General features: G+C 41.5%; 2 protein-coding genes across 15 annotated transcripts in view; one reads left to right on the top strand and one right to left on the bottom strand.

The window, feature by feature from the left end:
* Window positions 1-27,883, top strand: part of Trim37 (tripartite motif containing 37) — a 153,772-nt gene that overhangs the window by 85,141 nt on the left and 40,748 nt on the right. For 11 of the 14 annotated variants that reach the window (XR_008222455.1, XM_052758162.1, XM_052758161.1 and 8 more), the window contains 2 exons: window positions 11,462-11,572; window positions 13,397-13,475. Coding sequence is in view for 13 of the 14 variants with exons in the window: in XM_052758162.1 (XP_052614122.1) it covers window positions 11,462-11,572; window positions 13,397-13,475 (190 nt within the window). In the remaining variant the exon portion in view is untranslated. Of the gene's footprint in view, window positions 1-11,461; window positions 11,573-13,396; window positions 13,476-14,115; window positions 14,630-15,433; window positions 15,988-16,773; window positions 18,008-27,883 lie in introns of those variants that run through there. The other 3 variants (XM_052758171.1, XM_052758170.1, XM_052758172.1) reach the window with 3 other exon arrangements.
* The window catches only part of Ppm1e (protein phosphatase, Mg2+/Mn2+ dependent 1E), a 144,549-nt gene continuing 137,796 nt past the window's right edge, over window positions 21,131-27,883 (bottom strand). Inside the window, exon 7 of the mRNA XM_052758175.1 lies at window positions 21,131-26,178. Within this exon, the coding sequence (XP_052614135.1) occupies window positions 25,127-26,178 (1,052 nt within the window). The 3' untranslated portion in view covers window positions 21,131-25,126. The remainder of the gene's footprint in view (window positions 26,179-27,883) is intronic.

Here is a 27,883-nt window from a genome sequence, read left to right as displayed (position 1 = left end):
GAGATGGCTCAGTCATTAACAGCACTTACTCCCTTTCCAGAGGACCCGAATTTGGTTCTCAGAGTAAATGCCTGGTGGCTACAACTGCCCGAAACTCCAGTCCCAGGAGTTCATACAGACTCTCCTGACCTGAAGGGATGCCTGCACATGCATGGCGTACACTCATGTAGACACATACACATAAATGAAACTAAAAATCTTAAACAAAACAAAACACAGTTAATTAGAATACTGTTAATCTTTTGTTTGAAGTCAGTTTTGATTAATGTCTGCAAATTGCTGTTTTTTAAATTTATTTTTCATCATGTGTATGAATGTGTGTCTATGTGTGGGTATGCACACATGTGTACCAGTAGGTGCCCATGGAGGCCAACAGCATTAGATCCCACTAGGGCTGAAGTTACAGGCTGATCTGCCTGATTGTGGGTCCTGGGAACTGAACTTTAGTTCCTCTGTAGTAGAGGTTCGCACTCTTTACCACTGAGTCATTTCTCCAGGCTTCCTTTGCTCTTACAGGAAAATTCCCCACTTTAACTATTTATAAAGTTCCCTATAACAATCTCCTTCAGATCTACAAACTTACCTCAGTTATAATGTTTAAGATTTCTTCCAAGATTGTTTATCTGATAACAAATAAGATACTTGGTTATTTTTATCAATAGAAGTTTCTTAAGACAATGCTATGTCCATTGCCCTTGCTATATTTTATAAGTTAGCAGAAAAGAATAACAGCTTTCAAAGATATTTTGATTTCTCCCAGTGAAACCATAACTTTCCTCTTCATTTGAATTTCAATCATTGATGAGCTGTTGTTCAGAGTGGATATATAGGTGCTGGCATATTGCTTCTGGCTGTCCTGTAGGAGAGCAGGTGTATGGTGGCATTTGAGGGTTTACTTTCTTTTTTTAATGCATGTGGTAGGGAGTTGCACATGTGTGCAGAGGACAACCTTGGATGTTGTCTTAGTTACTTTTCTGTTTCTGTGATAAAACACCATGATCAAGGCAACTTATGAAACAAAGAGTTTAAGTGGGCTTACGATTCCAGAGGGTTAGAGTCCATGATGGCAAAGTGAAGACCTGGCGGTAGGAACAGCTGAGAGCTCACATCTTCATCCACAAGCACGAGGCAAAGAGCCCACTGGGAATGGTACTCTCAAAACCTCAAAGCCCACCCCCAGTGACACCCCTCCTCCAACAAGCCCACATATCCTAATCATTTCCCAAACAGCTCCACCAATTGGGAAGCAAGTATTCAAGCATATGAGCCTATGGGGGCCATTCTTATTCAAACCACCACAGGTATGTCTGCCGGTTCCACACAGCTTGGTCCTGGAGCCTGCACAAATACAGGGAATAAAACAAGGACAGACACACAAAGAGAAAAGTTGGGTTGTGTGCACTCTGATGGAATGGCTCCAACTACAAATCAACCTGGAACTTCAGTCCATTTGTTCTGTACAGGAGGAGGATTTAGTCTCAGTCGGCCAGCAGGCTCCAGCCGCAGACATCCAGGAGAAAGCTGTCGTTGCTAGCTTTTTCACACGCTCGTCAATTATTTCTAAGCTCTCATACTTGGACATACTATCAACATTTGCACTATGACCAGAGTAAGGCTTTGCCGTACCTGTGAGCCTCAGCCCAGGGAGAAGGCTATGCCAATCCCGTAGGTCTGAGGCATGGGCTGTGCCATGCCAAACAATACACATTCACTCAGGGCTTTCTCGGCTTCCCACAGCCGTCTTCCTCCTTTATGATGGCTTCTCAGCAGTTTGACTATATTGGGTTTTTTTCATGGGTTCTGGGGATGAATTCAGATTCTTGTACTCATAAGGGAAATATTTTAGTGAGTCATCCCTTGACCTCCTTTTGAGCACTAAATGTGTTGGTCTTTGCTCTTAAATGGTAGTCCTCCACTGTTCTTTCTCTCAGGAGGAGAGATTAAGTAAAACGTGTCTTCACTGTATTGATTATTAAAACATGAAGAAATGTTACTGCTGGAGAGATAGCCTAATGGTTAAGAGCATGTACTGCTCTTGCAGAGGACCTGGGTTTGGTTTCCAGCACCCCTGTCATTCCAAGGGATCCAGTGCCCTCTTCTGGCTTCTGTGGACACTTGCACATACATGCAAACAGGCACAAATAACTCTAAAATAAAATTTTAAGAATTATTTTTTAAAGAAAGAAATAGTACTGCTAGTGATCTTTTGGGGGAGGAATTTTGGAAATTAGCTACTTTCCAAATGTCTGTGCACATACCAATAATAAATTATAGAGACATGAAATCTTAACAGCATGTGTTGGAATTACAAACTTCTTCTTTATGTGTCATTTATAAAGTTCTTTTAGTTTGCCTGATTCTGAATTTATGCCGGTTCTGGAACAATTTCTGAACCTGCTATCTGGTTTGGAGCTATCTCTGCCTTGATACTGTTGCCATTCTGGACATGGTTATTATTGTAGGGAGGCTGTTCTCTGCCTAGAATGCTTAACAGCATCCCCAGAGCTTTAAACCACTGGGTACTAGTTATAACCCAGATTGTGTCCACACATTACCAGATGTTTTCTGGGAGATAAAATCACCCCAATGAAAGACCACTGGTCAGCATAGTCATCTGACCAGGGGTGATAGTCCTTGAGAGTCCCTTGTCAGCATAGTTATCTGGCCAGGGGTGATAGTCCTTGAGAGTCCCTTGTCAGCATAGTCATCTGACCAGGGGTGATAGTCCTTGAGAGTCCCTTGCATTGTGGGCTGTAGTTACTAATAAAACAAACTGTAGCTTTTTTTAAAAAGATTTATTTATTTATGTATACAGTGTTCTGTTTGTATGTATGTCTGCACACCAGAAGAGAGCACCAGCTCTCATTATAGATGGTTGTGAGCCACCATGTGGATTCTGAGAATTGAACTCGGGACCTCTGGAAGAACAGTCAGTGCTCTTAACCTCTGAGCCATCTCTCCAGCCCAAACTGTAGCTTTTTTAAAGTATGCTGTATATGTGTGATAGAAGGAGAGGAGCAGAGAAACATTAAAAACACTGATTAAATATTGGAGAGACTGGTTAATAGCCTTTGATAATTTTGGGTGATAAGTGCTCTTGATAGGGTATATAAGGATCTGAAAGTATATCATCATAACAGTTGGTATTTACTAAGTCCTTACTACATTCTCAAAATTAGTCTTCATAGTCATTAACTTCTTTTATTCCTGATTTTTACAAACAAGTGATTTAAAACTTAGAAATGCAATTTATCTTGCCCAAAGTCACTTTCACATCTCTACATATCTGGCCTCTTGTCTACCCTTGGAAAACTCCTCCAAAGGCTGGAGTGGAAGTTAGTCAGGTGATTAGCCAGGAAGTTTGAGGCCACAGTGGAAGCAGAAGGCAGGTCATGAGGAACTTCCTTATCTAGCCCTTGTAGAATCTGGACTTTGTCCTTTGCATGGGATCGAAGGCAGGAGTAACTTCATACATAGAGTTGTGTGTTTTAGTTTCTACTCTGGTTACAGTGTGGGGGAGTCATTGTTGTAGCTGGAATGGGATTTGGAACTGGGAACATGAAACCTTTGAAGAAACATGTTAAATAATTGAAATGAAGAATGACTTGAACTTGTTGTTTTTGAGACAGGATTTTACTGTGTAGCCGTGCTGACTAAATCTTGCTGCCTTAGCCTCCCAAGTGCTGGGACTGCAGGTGGAGTTGAACCTGATTTTTGTCTCCTGCTCTTCAGTCCATCTCACTCTTCCGTGTGGATATCTGCTTATCTGGAAGCACGTGTTAGCTCCTTGTTTGACGTACTACCTGATGGAGTAATTGAAAGGAGGAAGTATTTGTTTTGCTCTCTAGTTTGAGGGGTTCAGTTGCTCGTAGTTGAGAAAGACTGTCAGTGGGAGAAGGAGGTCTCGGAGCGATGAGTGTTGGTCAGCTGGCTTTTCACTTGTGTTCTTCCCAAGACCCCAGTCCGTGAGACGGTGCTGCCCATGCTTCAGGTGACTCTTTCTTCCTCATTTAAACCTAGTTGGAAACACCTCCGCAGACACACACATAGATGTATCTCCTAGGTGATTTTAAATCCAGTAAGTCAACAGTGAAGATTAACCATCCTGGGCCACGGATGAGCTTGGTCAGAGTGCTTACCAAACACAGCTCTGGGTTCAATTCCCAGCATTACATAAACTATACATGGTGAGTCTGCCTGTAATCCCAATTGGGATGGTGGAGGGAAGGAGATCATAAATTTGGTATCATCCTTGAATTTACCATATAGCAAGTTCAGAGCCAATTTAGATTACATGGTACCTTGTCTCAAAAGAAAAACAATATTAAGAATATTGCATGTATTTGACATTAGTTGCCAGAGTCCAGCTCCAGCAGGGTTCAGGTCCCAAAGAGGAGGCATGGAGTTGGCGAGGGAAGGAGACTGACCCAGTCTGGGGGGAATCAGGATGGCTGCCTGTTTATTGAAGTAGGCTACACCTTATATACTCTATAAGCATATGCATCGTAGTTTAACCACAAGCAATATTGAAAGCAAACTTAATGATTCTGGAAGGAAAGCGGTCATCCATGTCATCACAACATTTTTCTTGAAGCAAAAAACAATACATTTAACAAGAATATAAATACCTCTTGTCCTTTAAGGTTCAGTAACCCCCTAGGTCCCCTCTTAGACTTCCTCTTGCAGGTCAGGAAGTGTTAGACATTGACTCCTGAGAAACAAACCCATAAGAGTGATTTTTCATTCTTCAAGGGGCATGACATAGTATTTGTACCATGTAGCACAAAAGCATTGAGCTGTTTTCTAATTGCATTCCTTTGTGCTGTAGTCTTACAATATGGATTTGTTCCCCTCATATGCTCCTAAAAGGGAAGGTCCTGACATCTTACTCTTTTTCCATTATACTGTACCATTCTGATTCCTTAGTGTATATTCCTGTATGTGGCGGGGGTGGAGGGGGGTGGGGGGTGGGGGGGTGTCAAACCAATCTAATTCTTTTTTTTTTTTTGTTTTTTTTTTTTTTTGGTTTTTCGAGACAGGGTTTCTCTGTGTAGCTTTGCGCCTTTCCTGGAACTCGCTTTGGAGACCAGGCTGGCCTCGAACTCACAGAGATCCGCCTGGCTCTGCCTCCCGAGTGCTGGGATTAAAGGCGTGCGCCACCACCGCCCGGCCAATCTAATTCTTAACAGAATCTGTTGCTCATTGGGCATACTGGATCTCGCCACACTCATCCAGTAAGCCACCAATTGTGGGCACTATTCTATACTTATTCACTGAACGCTTGCCCTAAATGGCCTCAGGCTCTGGATCTGGGCCCATTGTTTCTCTCTCAGTTGTGTGTTTTTTCATCCCTGGGACCAGGTATGCCCAGTCAGTAAATAAAAACAATAAAGAAAAATAAAGTTGGCTGGGTGGTGGTGGCTTGGCGCAGCTCTTAAACCATTGCTGGCAGACGAGCTAACAGAGATAAATTATACAATCTGTGATGGCTTGCTAGCTCTGATCACCTTTATCAAGACTATCAAAATAAATAAATAAGCACTGGGAGGTGGTGGCACACACCTTAAACCCCAGCACTTGGAGGCAGAGGCAGGCAGATCTCTGAGTTCCAGGCCAGCCTGGTCTACAGAGTGAATTTCTTTGTTTCTTTTTTTTTTTTTTCTTTTTTTTTTTGGTTTTTCGACACAGGGTTTCTCTGTGTAGCTTTGCACCTTTTTCCTGGAACTCACTTGGTAATCCAGGCTGGCCTTGAATTTACAGAGATCTGCCTAGCTCTGCCTCCCGAGTGCTGGGATTAAAAGTGTGCACGACCACTGCCCGGCCAGAGTGAATGTCTTGACAGCCAGGGCTACAAAGAGAAACTGTCTTGAAAAAAAAGGAAATCAAACAGCTGAGTCAAACAGTAATGAAAGTAGCACTCTAGAAGTCTTCCAAGTGAGAAAACATATGTAATTATGATAGCGTGGTTTCAGAGTTAGAAAATTTAGTTGTTCAATGTGGGCATGCCTCTGTATTTCTTTGTAGCCTAGGCTAGCCTCAGATTTACTATGAGACTGACCTTGAACTTTTGATCTTCCTGCCTCTACCTCCCAAGTACAGGGATTATAGACATGAGTCATATGCCTATATTATGCTGTGTTTGGAATGGACCCCAGGACTTCAGCAGAGCTACATCCTAGCAGCTGCCTTCCACTCCCCCATTGAGACAGGTTTTCACTCTTTGTAACCCAGAATGGCTGAGAACTCATAAAAGTTATGTGTTGTTGATTGTTTTTGCTCTTTTGAGGGGCCCACCACCCAGCTCCCAAATAAATCACATGGGGGTTTATTCTTAATTATTATGAATGCTTGGCCTTAGCTTGAATTGTTTCTTGCCAGCTTTTCTTAACTTTTAATTATCCCGTCTACCTTTTGCCTCTGGGCTTTTCTTGTTCTCTTACTTCTGTAAGTCTTACTCTGTGGCTTGCTGGGTGGCTAACCCCTGGAGTTGTCCTCCTTCTCTGCCTACTTCTTTTTTTCTCTCTCAGATTTCTCCTTCTACATATCCTCTCTGCCTGCCAGCCCCACCTATCCTTTTTCCTGCCTTGCTATTGGCTGTTCAGTTCTTTATTAGACCATCAGGTGTTTTAGACAGACAGGCAAAGTATCACAGCTTCCCAGAGTTAAACAAATGCAACATGAACAACTAACACACGATAAAATAGTATTCTACAACAGTTCTGCCTCCTGAGCCTCTTGATGCTGGGATTACAGGTGTGAGCCTGTACTTTTTTGTTTTTCTGCTTGTGTCATCTCTGAATTCAAAGTCTCAGTGAATTGGCTTAGCTTTTCTGAAAGTGACAAGGTAGTTGCTTCAGTTGCAATTTTGGTAAGAACTCTGAATCACATCCTGGAATTTCTGGGGAGGGTTGTTTATTCTCTGTATCACTATCAACAAGGAAAACCTTTCTCAGAGCCAGTCAGCAGCTTCCTAACTTCTTTTATCTTTTTTTTTAAAGCTTTATTTATTTATTTTATGTATGAGTGCTCTATCTGCATATATACCTTTATTTCAGAAGAGGGCCTCAGATCTCATTACAGATGGTTGTGAGACTCCATGTGGTTGCTGGGAGTTGAACTCAGGACCTCTGGAAGAGCAGCTAGTGCTCTTAACTTCTGAGCCATCTCTCCAGCCCCTCATCTTGTATCTTACTGTTCAACCTACAAGGGAAATTGGCAAACTCCAGTCATTTGGTCCCACTCTGTTACTCTGTACAGCCTTGCAGAGGAGGGAGGACTCTTAAACAATGGTAAGTGTCCTTTAGAACAGTGGCTCTCAACCTGTGGGTCATGACCCCCACAGGGTTGCCTAGCAGATGGCCTGCGTTTCAGATATTTACAATTCAAAACAGTAGCAAAAGTACAGTTATGAAGTAGCAACAATAATGTTATGGTTGGGAGTCACCACAACATGTGGAACTGTATTCAAGGGTCGCAGCATCAGGAAAGTTGAGAACCACTGCTTTAGAAGGCAGTGAGAAGGGCAGCTGTAAATTATTAGTAGGTAAAAAACAAATTGCCTGCTTCTCTGTGAATTTCAAGCATCTGATATTGTTAAGAGAGATGTCTCTCCATCTGGCTTCAGCTGACTGACATAGACCCTTTCAGAATTTGTTGCAGCTACACGTTTTTTTTCTCATTGTAGTATTTCTGAAACATCTTAGTTAATCATGTCTCATAAGTACCATCAGTGAGGGAATAGTACTGAAAGGTCAGGTGTCTAACTGCAATTTGGAGACTTAGTCTGTGTTTTCAGGGACCAGTTCCATGAGGAGCCACAAGGTGGGAGTCATGTTTCACAGATGGAGCTAGGGTTGGTTCTGTTGTTTGGCATTGTGGTTCATGTCTGTAATCTTAGTACTTGGGGAGCCGAAGCAGGGGGATTACCTCAGTTTGAGGTCACGCTGAGCTGTTGTTAGTTTTAGGCCAGACTGGACAATGGAATGAGACTGTGATTGTCTCAAAAACAAACCAAAAAAGGGAATACTTGTATATTCCTCTTCAGAGCAAGAATGTTTCATGTGCATGTGTTCTTTATGAAAAGTGGAGAAGCCAGTCAGTGGAGGTGTGTGCCTTTAATCCCAGCATTCAGAAGGCAGAGGCAGGCAGATCTCTGGGATCAAGGCTAGCCGGTCTATAGAGCAAGTTCCAGGACAGATAGAGCTGTTACAAAGAAACCCTGTCTCGGAAGAAAAAAAAAAAAAAAAAAAAACTGGAGACATTTAATAACGTCCAGGTGCAAACTTTGTATTCTGAACACTGAAGAAGAAACGTAACCTAGATGCTTGAAAACATAGTTTTTTTTTTTGTTTGTTTGTTGTTTTTTGTGTGCGCGCACACGCACGCATTGGTGTTTTGCCATGGGTGCCAGGTCCCCTGGAACTGGAGTTACAGACAGGTGTGAGCTGCCATGTGGGTGCTGGGAATTGAACCTGAGTCCTCTGGAAGAGCATTCAGCGCTCTTAACCACTGAGCCATCTCTCCAGCCCCCCCTACAGTTTTCTTTGGTGGAAAATTTTTTAAATTTAAACTTTTCTTGCTTCACATACATTGTTTGCATTGGTTTGGGTGTTTGTTGGTTTGGTTTGGTTTGATTTTTCAAGGCAGGGTTTCTCTGAGTAGCAGCTCTTGCTGTCCTGGAACTCCTGAGAGTTGGGACTAATGGCGTGCACCACCACTGCCCAGCTGCATTGTTTGCACACCTTTTTTTGAGACTCCTGCTTCCCTAGTTATTCTTGTGATCTGTCCTAGAAACTTCCTCAAAATTATTTGACATTGAGAATTTGTGACAAACCTAGAAGTCTTGTTAGAGAACCCCAGTGTCTGTGTCACCGTGGCATTAATTACTGATGCACTTTCTGGGTTCTAGATTGTGTCATGGACATTTGTGGCTAATCCAGTGGCAGGGGGTTCATCCTGGACATTTTTATGTGACATCATGAAACCTGAGTTGGCTAGTTTGCTTCAACGATTGACTGCAGCAATATTCCTATTCCTGTTCAGTTTTCAGAGTCCTTAAGAAGCTATGCCATGATTTTGTCCAGAGTTTATTGCTGTTAAGTGAGAGCCTTCCCTCCCAAGAAGGTGTCTGCATTGGCTTTATCCATATAGCAGTAGCTCCTGAACAGTTCTTGTGGTAAATTTCTGAGATTTGAACCTTGGATTTAAATCCCAAACCTAAAGGCTGCACATGAGCTAAAAGCCAGAGTGTATGCTTGGTATGTGTAAGCCTTTGGAGACACTACTGACCTTTGTTTAACATTTTTGTTCTCTTAATAAGCCTGCCATAAACACAAAGTTCCTTGCTGTTTCTTTTTTAATTTTTAAAATTATGCTTGTTTGTGTGTACTGTACGTGATGTGCCAATGGCTCCCATGTGGAGGTCAGAGGAATCAACCTAGGAGTGTACTTAAGGGAGTTGGTTCCCTTTCTCCATCATCTACTGGCCCTTTTACTCTTTTCTTGTACCTATGGCAGACTTGTGTTTTTTATTTTGTGTTCTTTCAAAGAGAATTTTAGTTTTTGGAGCTGGTGAGATGATCCAGTGGGTAAGGGCATTTGCTGCCAAGCCTGATGACCTGAGTTTAATCCTCAGAGTCCACATGCACATGCGCACACACATCCCCCCCCCATACACAAAAAAACCCCCAAAACCAAAATACAACAACAGCAACAACAAAACCCCTGCAAACCACACACTTTGGAAAGAAGACTTGGAGGAATGGAACTGGAGCTGACCTGAAAGCCTCCTCCCTGAAGACTCTTATAGCACCAGAAGGCATTACCAGGGGAGAAAAAAATGGACAGTCCTATCTAGCTGTGACACCTACAAACCACAACAATGACCAGATAGCAAGATATCCGACATGGTACAGTAGTGGCACTTCAAATCCTGGGGTAACCGACAGCTGTCTATTTGGACTTCAGGCCCTCTTATTAGGGGGATTTCATGCTCGGTACTGTAAATCCAGCCAGCATCTGTGGCTGGTAAGGCCATGGGCCCTAGAGTCCTACTGCCACGTCCCTAAACTAGTACAATTGTAACTGCATTCTAAATACTTAATCCTTGTGCCCGAAGATAAATGTAGCTCTTACCTACCCGTACCTCATCAAAGAAGCCCCTTCCTGCAGTAGACAGAGACATAGGAAGCCATGACTGCTGAACTTGCAGAGAGCTGCCTGGGGGGTACCCGGCCCCAGCTGTTAACTTCTAATACAAGCTGAAGGCTCAGCGCACACTGCAGAAGGGACAGAAAGGTGTGTGGTTTTCTGAGACAGGGCTTATCTGGGTAGCCGTGGCTGTCCTGGAACTTACTTCTTAGACCAGGCTCAAAGATCCACCTGCCTCTGCTGCCCAAGTGCTGGGATAAAAGGTGTGCACCACCACTGTCTGGTGGGACAAAGTGTATTCCATATATGACAGGGAAACTTTATACAATGGAACACTATTGAGCTTTTAAAAATCAATGAAATCACATCATTTGTGGGAACATAGATTGAACTGGAGAGTATTGTTTTATTAAATATTGTTTTTATTAAAGTAGGCACAAAAAAAATACATGTTTTCACTTATATGTAGAAGTTAAAAAGTTGATCTTGAAGCAAAAAATAAAATAGTGGCTATCAGAACCTTGAAGAGGGTTGAATGGTGATGGAGAATGAAGCGAGGATACTTAATGGACATAAAGAAACAGTTGAGCAGCAGGAATAACTTACAGTGTTCCAAAGTTCAGTAGGATAACTGTGGTCGACTATGATTAATATAATATTTTATAATAGCTAGTAGAGAGGATTTGAATGTTCCCAAGACAGATAAATGATACACAGCTAAGATGGTAGATATGTCAACTGCCCTGGTCACTACATATTATAAATAGGTATAAAGTGACATACTACACCCTGTGTACAATTACTAGGTGTTAATGAAAAATATATAATTGAGTCTCTAAAGTCAAAATTGATTATACATACAAATATGAGAGAGACAAATAGATTGGAAACCATTTACTACTAGCATTCTTGGAATTTTCTATGCATTTCTAATATGTATGCTTGTATTTGTGAATATTTTTGGCTAGAGACTATTAGTCCTTATAATAAACCAGATTGAAAGAGTGCCTGTTTTGGGGGGTTTTGTTGTTATTTTGTTTTGTTTTTACAACTTGTTAAGGAAGTTTTTAATGTGGAAAACTTTTTCTCACTATACTGAAATTAATATTGGCTTCACAAAACTTTCAGGGGTTAGGGTACTCAGTTCTATTGAGGGAAAAAGTACAAGTGATGCTTCTAAAAAGCTGCAGAGAATTGACGTTTGTGTGGCTACTCTTCAATAGGGTTCTCAGCTCAGTATATACGAGCTTTCTCTTTCCTGTCACCAAACAGTGGATTCTTACCAGACGTGTTCTCCCCTTCTGCCTGCCAGGAATGAGCAGCGACAGCGACATTGAATGTGACACTGAGAACGAGGAGCAGGAAGAGCACACGAGCATGGGCTCCTTCAATGATCCGTTCCTGGCTCAGCCCCCCGATGAAGGTGCAGCATGTTGTCATTTTACACAGGTTCATAAAAGCATCGCTGCTGCTGCTGCTGCTCTTTCTGCCTCTGCTGCTGCCTCTGCTCATTCTGTTCTGCTGCTTTTACATCTTGTTAAAAAATTACTGTCATTTGTGAGAGAATATTCTATGGTAGATGATATGGTAAGTACCGAGAAAGTTGTCAGGCTATGTTTGGCCAGTTAGTCGCCTGAGTGCCACTTCCTGTGTGGAAAAGCCTGCAGCCTGGTGTTGTATAGCTTGTGGACAAGGATACCTCAGAACAAAGAGTTTCAGCAGGGACAGTGGGCGAGCTATAGCACTTAAATATTCAGCCCGCACCCTGTGATAGGAAGTATTGCCTATCTCTGCGGAAGTTTCATGTGAATGGGATTTTTCGTTTTTGTTTTATATTTTTACCTCTCTTCAGTACTTTTTCTGTTTTCTAGCATGCTGTAACTTTTTTTTTTAAAGATCTATTTATTATGTATACATTATTCTGCTTGCATGTGTGACTGCACATCAGAAGAAGGTACCAGATCTCATTATAGATGGTTGTGAGCCACCATGTGGTTACTGGGAATTGAACTGAGGACCTCTGGAAGAGCAACCAGTGCTCTTAACCTCTAAGCCATCTCTCCAGCCCCCATATGCTATAACTTTAAAAACCCCTTTTATTTCTTACGTATGCATACAAATCCTGGAATCAGTTTTTTATTCCTTCATATTCCCTCAGAAAAGAATTCTTAGTGAAAAAACTGCACAAGAGAAATCTGTTAATATTTTTCCCTTCAAAAAAATTATTTGTGCCAGGAGTGGTAGTATGTGACTTTAATCCTAGCACTCCTGATTTAGAGGCAGGCAGGTCTCTACATTTGAGACCGGCTTGATTTACAGAGCAAGTTCTAGGACAGCCCTGTGTTTTTTAAAAAGTCATGTGTATGTGAGTATGGGGTTGTGCATGTCAGCGGCTTCATGGAGATGAGAAGACCACTGCAGGGAGTCAGTTCTCTCCTTCCACCTTTCTTTGTGGCGGTCCTCCTTGTTTCTGCCATTGCACTTGACTCCAGACTAGGTGGCCTCGAGATTCTGGGTGACTCTTGTCTCTGCCCCATCTTGCCATAGGGATGCTGGGCTTACAGATGTGTCCCATCAAATCCATTTCTAAGGATTTAACTAAGGTTGTCAGACAAACAGCAAGCATTTGTACTCCCTGAGCCATCTCCCTGGTCCTTCCTCTTTTAGAATAGCTTAATTTTCTGTGCTTTGATGGGATGATTTCTCGTGCTCAGACTGAAAGTAAACAGATACAGTATTACAGGAAAGTGCACTGTGAGGTACCAGGCTTATGCTGGGGGTTCCCTTCTCAGTACAGTGGCAAGTATTTGATGGTTTCACATACTCTGGCATCTTCAGCAATTCCCTCTGCTTCTAAAGAAGTGTCCGGGTTTGAGGCAACTTGCTTTGAGTGCGAGTGGGATTTTGCAGTGATGATTGCGTGGGCAGTTGAATTGTGCGAGGAACATCTGTGTCCATGGACTCTGAGGCTGGAGAGTGTCGCCATCTCTGTTCCTCAGGCAGTGTTCCAGAAGGAGGAGGTGTCGCTGTGGCTTTCCTCTTCTAACTGTTGGTGTCTGTACCTGTTTTGTTTATTCCTCTTACTCACATTCAACTTAAATCAGAAATTCTCTGAAGACAGAGACTTGTTCTCCACCTAGCACATCTTTATCAGTCTGTAAGACATTTGGTAAGATCACGAAAGACCTGGGCAAAGAAAACATGCCTTCTGACATTCATTTTTTTTTCCTTTCAATTTTTTTCTTAGATTCACATTCCAGTTTTCCTGATGGTGAACCAATTGATCCTGAAAATCTCCACTTCAGTACCGATGAAGGCGGTGGAAGGTAATTGCCAGACACGAGAACCAAGTTACAAGCTACCTAGGCCCTGAAATTTGGTGGAAGTTGGTGCTCAAAATTGTCAGCAGTCAGATAATCAGATTTAGTGTCCTTTGTTCGTCTTCTCTACCTGAAATAGTAACTTTGAACCTGTTAGAAGGAACACAGTTCTAGTACAAAGACAGTAATAGTACATGGGGAAAGATGAAGTGGAGGAAGAGTTCCTTCTCATGTAATGAACCAACAGTGTAGTGCTCCGTTAATTAGCAAATTAGTGCATTAACAAAGGCAGCTTGTCTGCAGTACGGAGAGCCTGCAAAGTGCCAGAAAGCACCCAGAGGCAGCGTGTGACTCGGTAACTCGTTCAGCATCAGTGCTCTTGTGTCTTTGGCTCATGGTTTAGATGGCTGTTTAAGTTTTCATTAGTTTGTAGTTTCAGTAGGGCCTGTATAATAGCGAACAGAAAACTTGCTGCTGAACAGATTCTACTCAGTGGATACTTTCCCTGAATAGCTGTAGCAACACTAGACTGACTCTTCTCTTTGAAATATGATGCTAGCCTAACTTTTATTTATTTCTTTCGCTTGCTGGAGTGCTGGCACACTGGTTAATGGCACACCTTCATTCAGTTGTCTGACCTTTACAGGTGTCATTTAAAATGAGTTAACTCACTGTGGATTGGTTCTGTGAAGACATGGAAGGTCACTTAAAGTTTTTTTTTTTTTCATCTTTTCTGCTTCCTGAAACACTACTGTAGTGCAGCTAATATTTTGAAACTATTTCCATTGGCTGGACTTTGATTTCAATGAGTGCATCTAAAGATTTTTGTATATTGCAGTCTTACATCAACATGAAACTGTGTGTAAGGCTTTCTCTCATATCCCCGATTAGCCCCAACCCCAAATGATTGCCAAATTTTGCCATTGTGCTCCCGAGTTTGTGTTTGAGCTATTACGTGTTTGTGAAAGCTGCACTTAAAGCTGGCAAGAGATTGTTGAAGAAGCATGGATGTATGTCCACGAGAGTGCTCTCCCTGCTTGTTCCAGTGATGATGATTCACTCCGTGTTTGATGGCTTGCTCAATGCTGTGACTCATAGTTGACTTTTTTTTTTTTTAACAGCTTGCACTTTTTGTTAATAAAGTTAACTTGAGAAATGTGCCTCTGCAATTTATTGAAAGTGGGACCAGAAGGCCATTTTTTATTTTATTGCAGTGGCTGCTTAGCACTGGAGACAATGGCATTTTGTTCAAAGAAGGGTCGGGCTTCTATTCTAGATTTCCTTTTAAAAACCAAAATAAATAAATGACAGAAGTAGAATCTATAGAAAGAATAATTCTTTTGGGGTTTTGTTTTGTTTTGCTTTGTTTTGTTTGGTCTTTGGTTTTTTAAGACAGGGTTTCTCTGTGTAGCCCTGGCTGTCCTAGAACTCACTCTGTAGACTAGGCTGACCTTGAACTCACAGAGATTTGCCTGTCTCTGCTTCCAGAGTGCTGGGATTAAAAGTGTGCTCTACTATGCCCAATGGAAAGAATAATCCTTGCCCTATTCCCTAGCAATCCTACATACCAAAGTATCCACAGAGGTGGTATTTTGCTTTTGGTGTTTGGCTAGTGCTGGGAAAAGAGCCCAAAGCTTTGGCATCTAGGCAAACACATTGTAAACTGTAGTGTCAGGCATAGCCAGTGTTTTGATGATGCCAGGAGCAAGGTGCTCTGTGCCCACCTTGGCTGTGCCCGAAGACAGGTAGGGAGAAGAGGGGCAGCGGCATGAGAGTAGACCCCCACTGCTCCGTTTACCCTGTCCTCCTGCACCCCTGGTTCTCTAGTAGTCAATCTTCCCTACCTCTCCTAAAAAAACGGTTTCTCTTTTATGTTGGATGTAATTTTTATTAGTTTTTCTGTTGTACTGCTTTCAATATAAGGTGTGTCTGTTTTGTGTTTGTGTGTGCTCATGTGTCTACAGGTGCACATATGTGTTGAGGTCAGAAGATAACCTCAGGTGTCATTCTTCAGGAGCCATGTACCTTCATTTTACTGGAAATCTTCTTTAAGGACTTACTTTTTATTGTAAGGATTCTTTAGTTTTCATTTGTGTGTGTGTGCATTTGGGTGTCTGAGGAAGCCAGGGGGCACTTTAAAACCTTTGCAACTGGAGTTGCAGGCACTTGTGAGCTGCCTGATTAGGGTGTAGGTGCTAGTGCTGGCCATCTCACTAGCTTCAACCTTACTATGTAGCCCTGCCTGGCCTAGAACTCACTATGTAGACTGGGCTGCCTCTGCCTCTGCATCCCAAGTGCTGGGATTAAATACGTGTATGTGAGCATATTGTTTCTGAACAGTTTTGACAGCTTGATTCATTGAGTCCCTCAGTAATCTTTAAGACAGACAAGTTCTGCATTGTCCCCACGTGGGAAATTGAGGGAGATTGTGTGATGCTTTTAAGTTTGGACACAGTGCTTTTTGCAATTTATCTTGCTTAACAAAACACAAATAAAGCTTAAATTAAAGATTGTCCTATTTTGTTGTTGTTTTTTTATTTTGAGATAATTGTAGATTTCTAAGAATTAAGAAAATGTGAGAATTCCCATCTAGCCTTGACCCATCTTTTCCTTTAGTTAGTACAATATGTAACCATACCACAGCAATGATCATGTAATGAATCTTGTTTGCAGTACTTTTTTTTTTGTTTTTGAAGCCAAAGTATGTCTAGTCTTATCATGGATGACATTGACTTTCTGGTCCTTTTGGTCCTCCAGTCTTCTACTCAGGAATACTTGGATTATAGGCCTGTGCCACCATGCTTAACCAGTGCTGGGGTTTGAACCCAGGGCTTTGTGTATGCTGGCAGCTGAGCTGCATCCTTGCTCTACATTCGTCTTGCTCTTTGTAATTTGTTTGGTTTTGAGACAGTCTCATTGTGTCTCTTTGTGTGATTTGGAACTCTGTGTAGACTAGGCTAATCTCAGATTCATAGAGGTCTACCTGCTCTGCCACCCAAATTTTGGGATTAAAAATGTGTGTCCCCATGCCTAGCTCTAATATGTCCCATTATTACATTCTTATATTTTAATCAAAGGATGCTAAAAGCTCACCTTGTATTTTCCCTACCATAATGGGACTATGTAGCCCTACTTGACCTGGAATTTTCTTTGTAGACCAGGTTGGTCTTGAACTCAGAGATCTACCCACTTCTGCCTCCCAAGTGCTAAGATTAAAGACATGAGCCACCATGCTCAGCTATAATTCAACTTTTATATGAAAATCATGTTAGAAACTAAATATGTGTGCTTACTCTTACTGTAGTATCATCACTCTTCAGCCAGTGGGTAAGTATGCATATAGACTGTTTTTTTTTTTTTTTTAGCCTGTCCTTATGTAGCCCAAGCTGTACTGGAAATTTTAATCCTCCTGCTTCAGGCTTCTGAATACTAAGATTGTGAGCATGTGCCTTTATACCCAGCTAAAATAGCTTTTTGGTTTTTGTTTTTGTGTGTGTGTGTGTGTGTGTTTTGTTTTCTAGAGAAAAACTGCAGGTTTTTCTACATCAATCTGATCCCACAGGGCTCATTGTAGGCTTTGCTTCTATTTATAATAGCCAACCATGTGAAGCCTGAATCATTGGCTACAGGGTATTAGCTATTTAACTTGAACAAGCTCATTTTTTGTTTTCTTTTTTGTTTTTTCAAGACAGGGTTTCTCTACATGACTCTGGCTGTCCTGGAACTCACTCTGTAGCCCAGGCTGGTTTGGACTCAGATCTGCCTGCCTCTGCCTCGTGAGTGCTGGGATTAAAAGCATGCACCACCATGCCCGGCCCTTGCTTGCTCTTTTTTTTCTTTTCTTCCTTTCCTTTCCTTTCTTTCTTTTTGTCTTTCTTTCTTTGTTTTTCTATTATTTACTAATGATATATCTGATCTATATCTTTATGAGGAAAAAAACCACCTTGAATATCGCTTGTGTGTTTTTGAAATGGGGTTGTGCATACTGCCCAGGCTGGCTCAAGGGATCCTCCTTCCTCAGCCTCCTAGGTAGCTGGATGCATGCCCTGGCACCCAGCTGGTGTATCATGTCAAAAACACTTTATCAGCCCGGGCGGTGGTGGCGCACACCTTTAATCCCAGCACTCGGGAGGCAGAGCCAGGTGGATCTCTGTGAGTTCGAGGCCAGCCTGGGCTACCAAGTGAGTTCCAGGAGAGGCGCAAAGCTACAAAGAGAAACCCTGTCTTGAAAAACCAAAAAAAAAAAAAAACCCAAAACAAAACACTTTTTCAGTTATTTGAAGTTCTCAACTTCAAGACTACTTTAGCACCTTTCTTTCTGCCCTCTGTATTGTTATTCTTTGATTCAGTGTTAATGTAGTTAATCATGACAGTCTGCAGCCCCAAGATTTCCCTGTGGTGGCCCTTTGTAAGTAACACTTACCTCAGACTTCTGACTACCACTGTTCTTTGTCCTTTTAATTTTCCCTTTTCCATAGTGTCATATAAATAGACTCACAATGTACAGTCACATAGTAAGTAAAGCACAATTACGTTTATCCATCTTGTGTGACTCGGTTCTTAGTTTTCTGTTTATTTTGCCGACTAGCATATTCCACTAGGTGTTCCACTGGAATTCATCTACCTACTTAAAGAATGTGGGTCATTTCCAGTCTAGCATGTTTCTGATCAGACTTTTATGGGAGCAGTCTTCATTCTTAAGGAGATTTTATGCGTATGAGTAGGACTGTCAGATATGTGATAATATAGATGGCTGTTCTGACCCATGTTCTGGAAATAGCCTCTAAATCCTTGGACTCTCCTACGTGACGGGAATCATTTATGGTTGGAAGCTGGTAGTTTATTCTAACAAGATGCCTGAGGATGGGGTTGACAACACTAGAAAGCCAATGGTGTGGTATGTTTATAAGGTTCTAGAGACCAGGTAGCTGATAGAATTACACACACACACACACACACACACACACAAACACACACACACACACACACACACACACACACACACACACACACACACACACTATGGGGGCTCTAGAAGCCTGAAAGAATGTACCAGCTTTGCAGCACCATGTACGTCATTGTGCCAGGAAGGTCACCTGCTGGTACAAGAAGCATCACATTTGGGAACCTCAGAACCTCCCCAATGTATCTTCCTTCGCTGGTTCGAAATTGCATGCTTTCTTCAGAATGAAACCATGATCACAGTGCTTTCCCGAGTTCTGTGCAGTGTTCTAGTGAGTTACCAAACCTCAGCTTAATGGTGGAAACCCCCAAACTTGGAGCCACCTGGTCAAGTGTAAGGGTGGCCTGGGGATCCTGAACTTGAAGCTGGTCTTTGAAGCAGGTTCATCTTGTAGAAGACTGTGCCCTAAACCTGTGAGTTTGGCCTAAGTTCAGGAAGTTGGTGTCACAATTCATTGTGCTGAGTCATGTATAAGTATATGCTGAACTGTAAAAAGCAGATAAACTTCTGAGAGGTACTACATTTTAGCTTTCTGATCAATATTTACAGGAGTTTAAAACAACAAAACAAAGACAAACTCTTCTCGAAGAAGCTTAGGAGCAAACGGGAAGTAACGTTAGCCACTCAGTAGTTTGGGCTGTATATCCATTGCACCACTCTGTGAAAAGGATTTCTCTGGCTGCCACATGAGCAGGCCGAGTCCCTGGTGCTTCTCTACCCAACCAGAACTACAGCCCAAATACTATAGGCAGGTGGCGTCTCCTCCTCCTGTGCCTCTAGGAGACTGCAGTGTAGACTTGCCTCATTGAGTCTGCCTCCACTGGGGAGTCCCTAGCAACTTTATGGGCTCTCCTGCCCCTGTGTGGTAGCTGTGATATCCCCACTGTGAAGGCAGGGCCTTTTCATATCCAGTTAAGCTGTGACTTCTCACCTGGAAAAAAGATTTCTCCGAACTTAGATCATTCTTGACAGCACACTTTTTTCCATTTTCCAAAAAGGGACCAAAAAAAAAAAAAAAAAAAACTGGATAGAACCTGTGTGTAGGACCTGTTTTTTGCACCATGAGGTCAAGACACCTTTTCCTGGAGATTCTGTGGTGGGGTTGTCATCCTATAGCTAAGCTAAGAATACTAAACCCAACTGCTCAAGGAGGAACCCTTTGTTACTGAACAGTATTTGAACATTTTGAAGAGTCCAAAAAGAAACTGATCTATTTGAAATACAAATAAAAGTTCTTCGAAAAGTTTATTCTGAGGCCAAACAAAAGTAGGCTCCTAAAGCACACAGAAGTGTCCTTTATTAGTTGTTGGTTTTTTTTTTTTTTTTTTTTTTTGAGATACACTTTATTGTCAGTGTTTATTAGTTGTTCTTAAGGTAACAGGCATCCGGGTGCAGGTCAAAAGCTAATGGTGGGGGTGGGGGAGGGGGGACAACCTTATAATCAACTCAAGCTTGGACCTAGCCAAGGCCACATATGTTGGCAAGTGCTTTACCTTTGAGATACCCTAACCCCAGACAATCATTTCTGATAATTTGGTAACAATAGTAAAGTCTTAATTCAAATAATTGTTATACTAGTGATTCACTTAGAGTAATTATATGGCATGCTGTTACTTCAGAAAGAGATGTTTGTCTTAATTATCAAATTTTAGAAATTTTTCAAACATAAATAACAATTATTAATCAAAATGTTCTTTACCATCCCTGCAAAGCAAGCCCCTTCAAGTAAATCTTCCTTACAGAACTGTTTTTTTCTTTATAAAGTTATGCTAAAGCCTAAATGAGAGAGAAATTAGGATTGTTGTGACTGTGAAATAAGTCTCGCTGGTAAAGGAGTCGAGATGTGTTAACTGGGTCCATCCCTTTCAGTGGTCCTCAGCCTTCCTACTGCTGCGACCCTTTCATACAGTTCTTCATGCCGTGGTGAGCCCCAACCGTAAAATTACTCCATTGCTACTTCATGACTGTCGTTTTGCTACTGTTTTGAATCGTAATGTAACTATCTGTGTTTCCTGGGGGTCTGGGGGTCGAGACGCACAGGTTGTCAACCATGGCTCTGCTTTAGATGCACGTGGCCTGCAGAACTGGCTTCACTTCTTTCTGTACACTCTCCTTCCGTAATTATTCCTCATCAAACCCTCCTGAAAGACAGAGCCACCACTTACTGGTTCGTTCTTTCAAGACTGAAATTCAATGGCATGAAGAGAAAGCTGGGCATTTGGGTGCAAAGATCTAAGAATAACGTCACTGGAAGATCTGAGGAGTCATTGCTTAGCTCAGGATGGGTTCACCTCTCCTACTGTCTCTTATACTGGCCCCCTTTTGTTACCCCAGTTAAACCAGTAGGGAGCACCAGAAGAAAACCCCCCTCCCCTGGTTTTGTTGGGTGGGTGGATGGTAATAGTTAAAGCGTCACTAAGCAGATTTGCAGCTTTCCATGTTTATAAGGGGAGAGAAAACATCCATCTCCAGTAGTGGTGTGCACCCTTAATCCCAGCACTCGGGAGGCAGAGGCAGGTGGATCTCCAGGTTTGAGGCCCGTCTGGTCTGCATAGTGAATTCCAGGACTGCCAGGGATACATAGAAATAAAAATTTTTTTTAAAGCCCCCTGGAGATTGTGGGGGTTTTAAGGCTGAGGAATCTGCCTAGTTTAAGCACCAAGTAACTCAATACTTTATGAATAAGACAAATAACCAGTGGTTTTTAATTGCTGAGTTTTATTAAGATATTGGCAAAATTTCGACATACTCCTTACCTGAATAAACAGTTTTAATAAATAAAACATGAAAGATCACTTATGATTACAGCTCAACTCAGAAGTGATCTGTGGAGCGGGTCTGTAAATCGTAACTTGACTCACTTCACTCCAGAGAGAATTCTTTGCAGAGAAATGTCATGAATAAGAGAAAGCTTGTCTCTCACCACAGAGCACCTAGAGAGATTACAATGATGTATCTGCATTATCTAATACATCAAAGATAATAGAGTAGTTCCTTTTCAAGAGCGACTGCTGGGTCACTGGACTCCCTGCCCTTGCTCAGGTTTCTAGTTAGTATAATAAATAGGCTTAACTAGACCAAATGCTGCTGGAGGATGCAACAGCGGTTTGTTTTTCAACCAGTACTATTTGTCTGTATAATACTGGCGTATCGTTTGTTTTGAAGAAACAACCATCTTTGTATAGAACAAAACAGAAGAGTGGGGGTTTTGTCTTTTATCCTGTTTTTGAAAGGTAAAAAAATCTTTTAGTAATTTGTGACCCAAAGAAAAGTTTTCCCAAACAAAGTCTGAACAAAACTGTAATATCCTCTTTTGTAGCCTTAGGTGAAAAAGCTCATTGAGTGAGCAAATCGTTGAAAACTTAAAATCATTTAGGCCCTTTTCTCACAAAGCTCCAGTAAACCTTTGATGGGGAGGAAGTACGTGAAGTACAGCCGCTTCTCTGCAACACTGAACTGCATCCTGTTCATCTGCCCCTTGGATGTTGCACTTCCTACTGGCACAGTGTTCTAGCAGTGGAGTGTGGTGGTCATGAGAATGCAGTGTCGATGCTGTACCACTGTAAATGTGGTCAGGAGTAGACTTAGTGTTGACGTTACTGACATTGTCCTTTGAAAAGATGTTACTTTCAAGGTGCCTCCTACTTAAATTAAATGCAACATGGACTCTAATTGTATTACTTCAAGGACAATGGATGGCACTTGTAGGTAAAGAAAAAGTATATACATGTTTTTCTGTCTGACCTCTGTTGTACAGACATAAATAGAATTAATAGCTCCAGTGTTTGGTGATGTAATGTTGCCAAACTCAGATATCTTTCCAATGTACATACCTAAAAAAAGTGAAAAAGGAAACCTTTGAAATTAGGGACTGATGCCCTTTGAGACTCACAGTGAATGTACAAGGAATAGTAACCTCAGTTGGTGACTTGAAGTCTGCTTTCCTATCAGATACTACACTTTCTTGTCTATATTTGTTTTGCTATTTCCTACTATAACAAAACTGGTTTAGCAAGCAAACAAATTGATGCAGATCATGGTAATGAAAAAGGGATACTGCCACTCTTTAAGGATCGAGTGTTGAACTTTCACCACCACTAAATTGCACAATGAAATAGAGGTACAAAACACATAATTCACAGACTATACCTCAGCATTTACAGTTAATATATATTATATAGATACTTTATATCTGTCTAATATTTTTACAGTCACCAGATACACCATCATTAAATATAAGTTACAGAAATGTATAGATACCATTAGTTAGAGGGTTACTTATTGCTTACATTAGCAAGCAGCAAATAAGGGCAGAGGATTTGAATTGAAGGGAACTACTTCCTATCACCAGTGGCATTAAGGTTTAACACTGCATTTCACAAAGCACTGCTTCTCGTCTGGTTTATAGAACCAACAGCAGCATGTATCAGGCCAATAACCACTACTTTAATATTATAGAATGTTAAAGGACTTACCGTACAAATGGTACCTAACTACCTTATAAATACGCACATTGTGAACAAATGAGTTAGTTTTTACAATATTGGTTTATTAACTTGACCACACTAGAAGTACTTTTCTCTATTTTCTAGAGAGCTAATGATATGAGAAATGGAGTTAACACTGCTATGTAGTCAGACCTACAAAATCCAGACCTTTCCAAGTGGGTCTGTTTGCCCTAGCTTCATCCACTCATTTTTTTAATCTCACTAATCAAAAGCCTATCACCTCATTTTTTTTCTCCTTATTCTGATCAAAAACATTAGGAATAGATAACCACAGAAATTCTTCTAAATGTACTTAGCTATTTTGGGATATGATGTACAGCTGTTGTCTGCTGCCTGTTTGTTTGTTTGTTTGTTTGTTTAGAAGTTTGGTTTGAAACTGGCCCTGCACCTGATGGGTTGTCAGCATGATCTGGGCTTCAAAAGATGACAGACATGACAGACTGGTCCATTTATGGGGCAAGCATCAGAAAGATGATGAAGTCCTAATACTGTTGAGGTGGAGCCATATTCATTCCTTCTCAGCAGTGTGTCACGAGACTAAGAGAAGAATAAATGACTCCAAGGTCAACAGAAAACAAATACTGAAAATCTCCACTTAGACTCAAATTTTGAAAAATAAAAGCTGTAGGTTAATAGTTTGACCATTGCTGAAGAGAAGCTGGGTTTTGGTCTTTAATGGTTTGATGTAGCTCTGCTGGTACCTGTGATATGTTAGTCATCTATGTCTGTGGAATTTGAGGATCTTAATCCTCTGTGGGTCTGGAGAATGCAACATGAATTGTGGAGTTCCATAGAACATGATTAGGAGTGGCTGTGCCTCAGCAGGAACCTTTAGCGGCACCTCCACTGTGCGAGCAGTGCCTCCAGCAGCTACTCCTGCCTATTGGCCTGGCTAGCTCATGGGTGATGGGGTAGGGAACATGGGAACATGGAAACATTCATGACTGAGATAAACCAGGCTGCCTCACTGGACAAATCTGTAGCGTTTTTACTGTCTTTCGGTGAAGACATGTTTCTGGTTTGAAACTGTAGAAATGGCAAAAAGTGGATGATTCAAAACTATAAACTATAAGTATTGAAATGAGAAGCACATGACCTGTCACTGTAGTCTGAAGCGGGTAGCTGGACTCTGGCTCGTCTTCCACTTATAACTAAACAGCCCTGGCCCTCAGTAATCTGCATTCTCCTGTGCACGTGGCCTCTGGGTTCACACTCAGCCTCCTTCATACCAATTACTTCATTTCCTTGGGGAAAACAATTTTAGAGAAGTTAAAACTATCGTTTTCATTATTCAGACTCCATTTTATATTATAGTTATATATGCCTTTGCTGTCTGTAAACTTTTTAAAAAAGCAGAAAATATAGAAGTGCTATTTTCACAACTCCTTTTAAATGGCATTTGAGTCTTCTGTCGTACCTGACATCATCTCTTAAACCACTTTTATTCCTGAGATGAAGGTACTATGAAGAACAGCATCCTAGGTTACTGCCAGCTGACAGAGGTCTCTGAAAATGAGTAACAAAATTCCACCAAAAGCACCATAACAGCTTATGAGACTCTCAGATAACTAAAACCTTGTGAAATATTTTCATTAAAAATATTCATAGTTGCTTTTCATTTTCTATGAAAAATAAACAAGTTATCTTACTGCATACTGCCTCCCAAGTCTGAGAATATGACACTTTGGTACTGGTTCACTGAGTCCTTGATCAGCAGTTTAAGACCTGTGTGGCTTTAATCTTTCATTCACCCAAACAACTGGGGAGGGATGCTTCATGGTCCCCGGGATCTTGAGGGACATTTTCCCCCCAGAATTTAATTCTGCACTGTTTCCTTTAGATTAGGCACATCAGACCAGATACTTTCGATTTCCATACCATATATTCTGACTGGAATAACTTCCAAGCTTCCACTAGTGACGTGAAGGGATGGTGGAGAGGGGACTGTATGTAGGTAGAGACACATCACAGGGACCAGTTGTATGAGTTTGCTAGTGAAACCGCCAATACTTTTTTTTAAGATTGAAAACACTATTTTGAATTTCCTAGAGATCTATGTACATTTAAGGATTGAGCCATCAATGGATTCATAATGAAGCACATGTACGTTAAAAATGTCTACCTTGTTTCTACTCTGATAGTTGTATTTTTTGAGAGAGCTAGCTAGCCTACATTGAAGAAAAGTCTTATATTTTATAGCTCCAGGGAAGTTCTGGGCATGGAATATAGTTACACTTTCTAATCTTCATGTTTCCACTATATCCTTCCCAGTTATTTTCCCTCCATGGCAAAGAACTTCTTAACATCTTGTTTCTCTTCCCACTTCGAGTAAGTGAGGAGAGGCTAATGCCTATTTTGTGAGAAGGCTCTTGAGCAGAAAGAAATGAATAAAACTTTGGATTAAACCTGAATGCACGCTGCCTTTTGGAGTAGTGGTGGCGTAAATGGTACAATCTAGACGCTGTTTTCCCCAGGGATTTGAATTGTTCATTTTCCAACCCAGAACAGACAGGAGACAAGCTCTCCATTCTGCGTATCTGTTGCCCTGTTGAACCCAAATTAAAAGAAGCCAGAAACTCTCCAGCACCACTCCGTTCAGGCAATGAAGACTTGACTGATTTTTCCTCCATTATTAGCTCATTAAGATCTGCTTTCTTTGGTGCACCAGAACCAATCATCTCAACTGGTGGCAAAAATTGGGTACTGTGAGGTTTGCTTGCTTCTATTTGTGTGAGATCTAGGTAGTCTGGATCTTCCAGCACGTTGATTTGGGGCCCTGGGCTCAGGCTAGTTCTATCAGTGAATGAATCCACACGCCCCTCATAGCCTAGATCGGCTGGTGCTGAGCACTGGTGCTGAGGCCAAGGGCGTTTGCACTCTCCATGATTCTCCTTATCATCCCCACCATCTTCTTGCCCTCCTTGAAAAGAGTTGTCTGTCCAATCTGATTCCTCACTAACATTTACAGCTTTGTTCATGTCCCTCAGGAATACCACAATAACAGTGATGTTATCACTTGACCCTGCATCACGAGCTGATGCTACTAATTTGTGGGCAACCATGCTGCTGTCTCCATTATTCTCTTTCAAGTGGTCAGACACAACCTTCACTGCCTCATCAGGATTCACTGTATCATAGAAGCCATCACAGGCCAGAATGAGGTAGTCTTCAGTCCCATCCAAAACAGTTGAGGCAGAGTCTGCATCTCCACAGATATATGGCTTATGTTCAGCATCTCCTGTGGGAATTAGAAGGGAAGACCATCAGAAGGCAGGTTGTGGTTCACCTAAATGGTTAGAATGCCTGTGGTCAATACTATGAATTGATTGTAACTTGATGAGAAATTTTTATTTAAAACTAATTGAAACACTTCAATTCTGTGTTACTTTGATGTTGCTATACTTTAATCCCAGTTTAAAAGCTGTAAGTTGCAAGGTTCAATTCCTCATCAGTTGTATACATTCAACCTTGTGCCTCTGGCTACAGTTTAGGCTTTGCTGACTAAAGCAACAAGTCACATCAAATCTAAATTTGTTTGATGTACTAAAAATATCAGTCATACATAGGAGAAGTGTTGGTTCAGTAGATCTGTTCTCTTACTGGTGATTAGGTTTGATTTAATTGCAACTTGAGAACATTGAGGGGGAAACCCTAAGTTCTGGCTGTTTTCCTCATTAAACAATTTTCTGTCCCTTTTTTTTTTTTTTTTTGAGAAATCAGTAAGTAGGTTATTGTTGTGAACATGGAGAAAGGGTTGAGTTACACGAGATTTAAAAACCAAGTGTGACTCTAAAGCCAGGGAAACTTGTGGGCTTTATCCACAGTCCCACACAAAGAGCTAGGATATGGACTACTTTGTTTCTGGTCCACTTGGCTTCTCTTTGATGCTGTTTTACTTAATATCTGGAGAACAGACAGAAAGTCCACAGTAAGTGTCCTCTTGTCTTCACAGATGACCCACCCTTGTTGATTGCTCACCCTGACCACATACACTTACTAACAACGTAAGCAGACACAAGGCAGTGTTAGGGAGTGATGTCCAACACACCAGAGGCCTTAAAGCCTACAGGTTTCTCTCACGGCTGCTGAGATCACCCATCTTCCACCATGATTTTGGGACTTTAAGATACAGAAATGACCAGATTCCTGCATTGTTTTCATCAGTTATTTTTCTTTAGACACTTGGAAAAGAGCCACCAAACGATATGTGAGGTAGTTAGTGCCCTATAACTTAGTGTTTAGAATAACAGCATGGTATCAGACTGCCTCGCTCCAAATCCTAACTCCCCCATCTGTTACCTACACAGTTCTCATTAATTACACCTTCCATTGCACTAGAAAGAAGCAGGCTATGATGGTTAGTTGTTGCGAGCTGGACACAACCTAGATTTACCTCAGTGAAGGATTGCCTAGATCAGGCTGGTCTGTGCGCATGCCTGTGGGGATCTTTTTTTTTTTTAATTGGGTTAACTGAAGTGACAAGACCCAGCCCACTGTGGGCAGTACCATTCCCTGGGTTTAGGTCCTGGACTGAGAAAGCCAGCTAAGTACTAGAAGCCTCTCTTCTTGATGTGACCAGCTGTCTTAAGTTCATACTACTGTGATTGTGACAGTGTGATGAACTATAACCTGGAATTGTGAGCTAAACTATGTTTGTCCCTTAGGTGTCCTGTTGTCGGGACATTTTTATCACAACAGATAGGAAGTTGAGACAGTGGCCTTATTATGTAATTCATTATTTCTAGTGTCTGTTACCGGTTCCCTCTTACCTCAGATTTCTTTCAGACGTGTCAGATAGGCTCAAACAGTTCAATAGGAACCCTGTGATAAGCTATAAACTGGGCCATATGCTGTATCCAGCATGTCGAGTAACTAGATATTAGGAAAATGGGTATTTCCTGGATATAATTATTTAGGTTAATATATTTGTAAATAAGAAACAG

This window comes from Peromyscus californicus, unplaced genomic scaffold, assembly GCF_007827085.1.
Source record: "Peromyscus californicus insignis strain IS unplaced genomic scaffold, ASM782708v3 Scaffold_3__1_contigs__length_106647218, whole genome shotgun sequence".
Lineage (NCBI taxonomy): Eukaryota > Metazoa > Chordata > Mammalia > Rodentia > Cricetidae > Peromyscus > Peromyscus californicus.
This window is presented reverse-complemented; position numbering and strand designations above follow the sequence as displayed.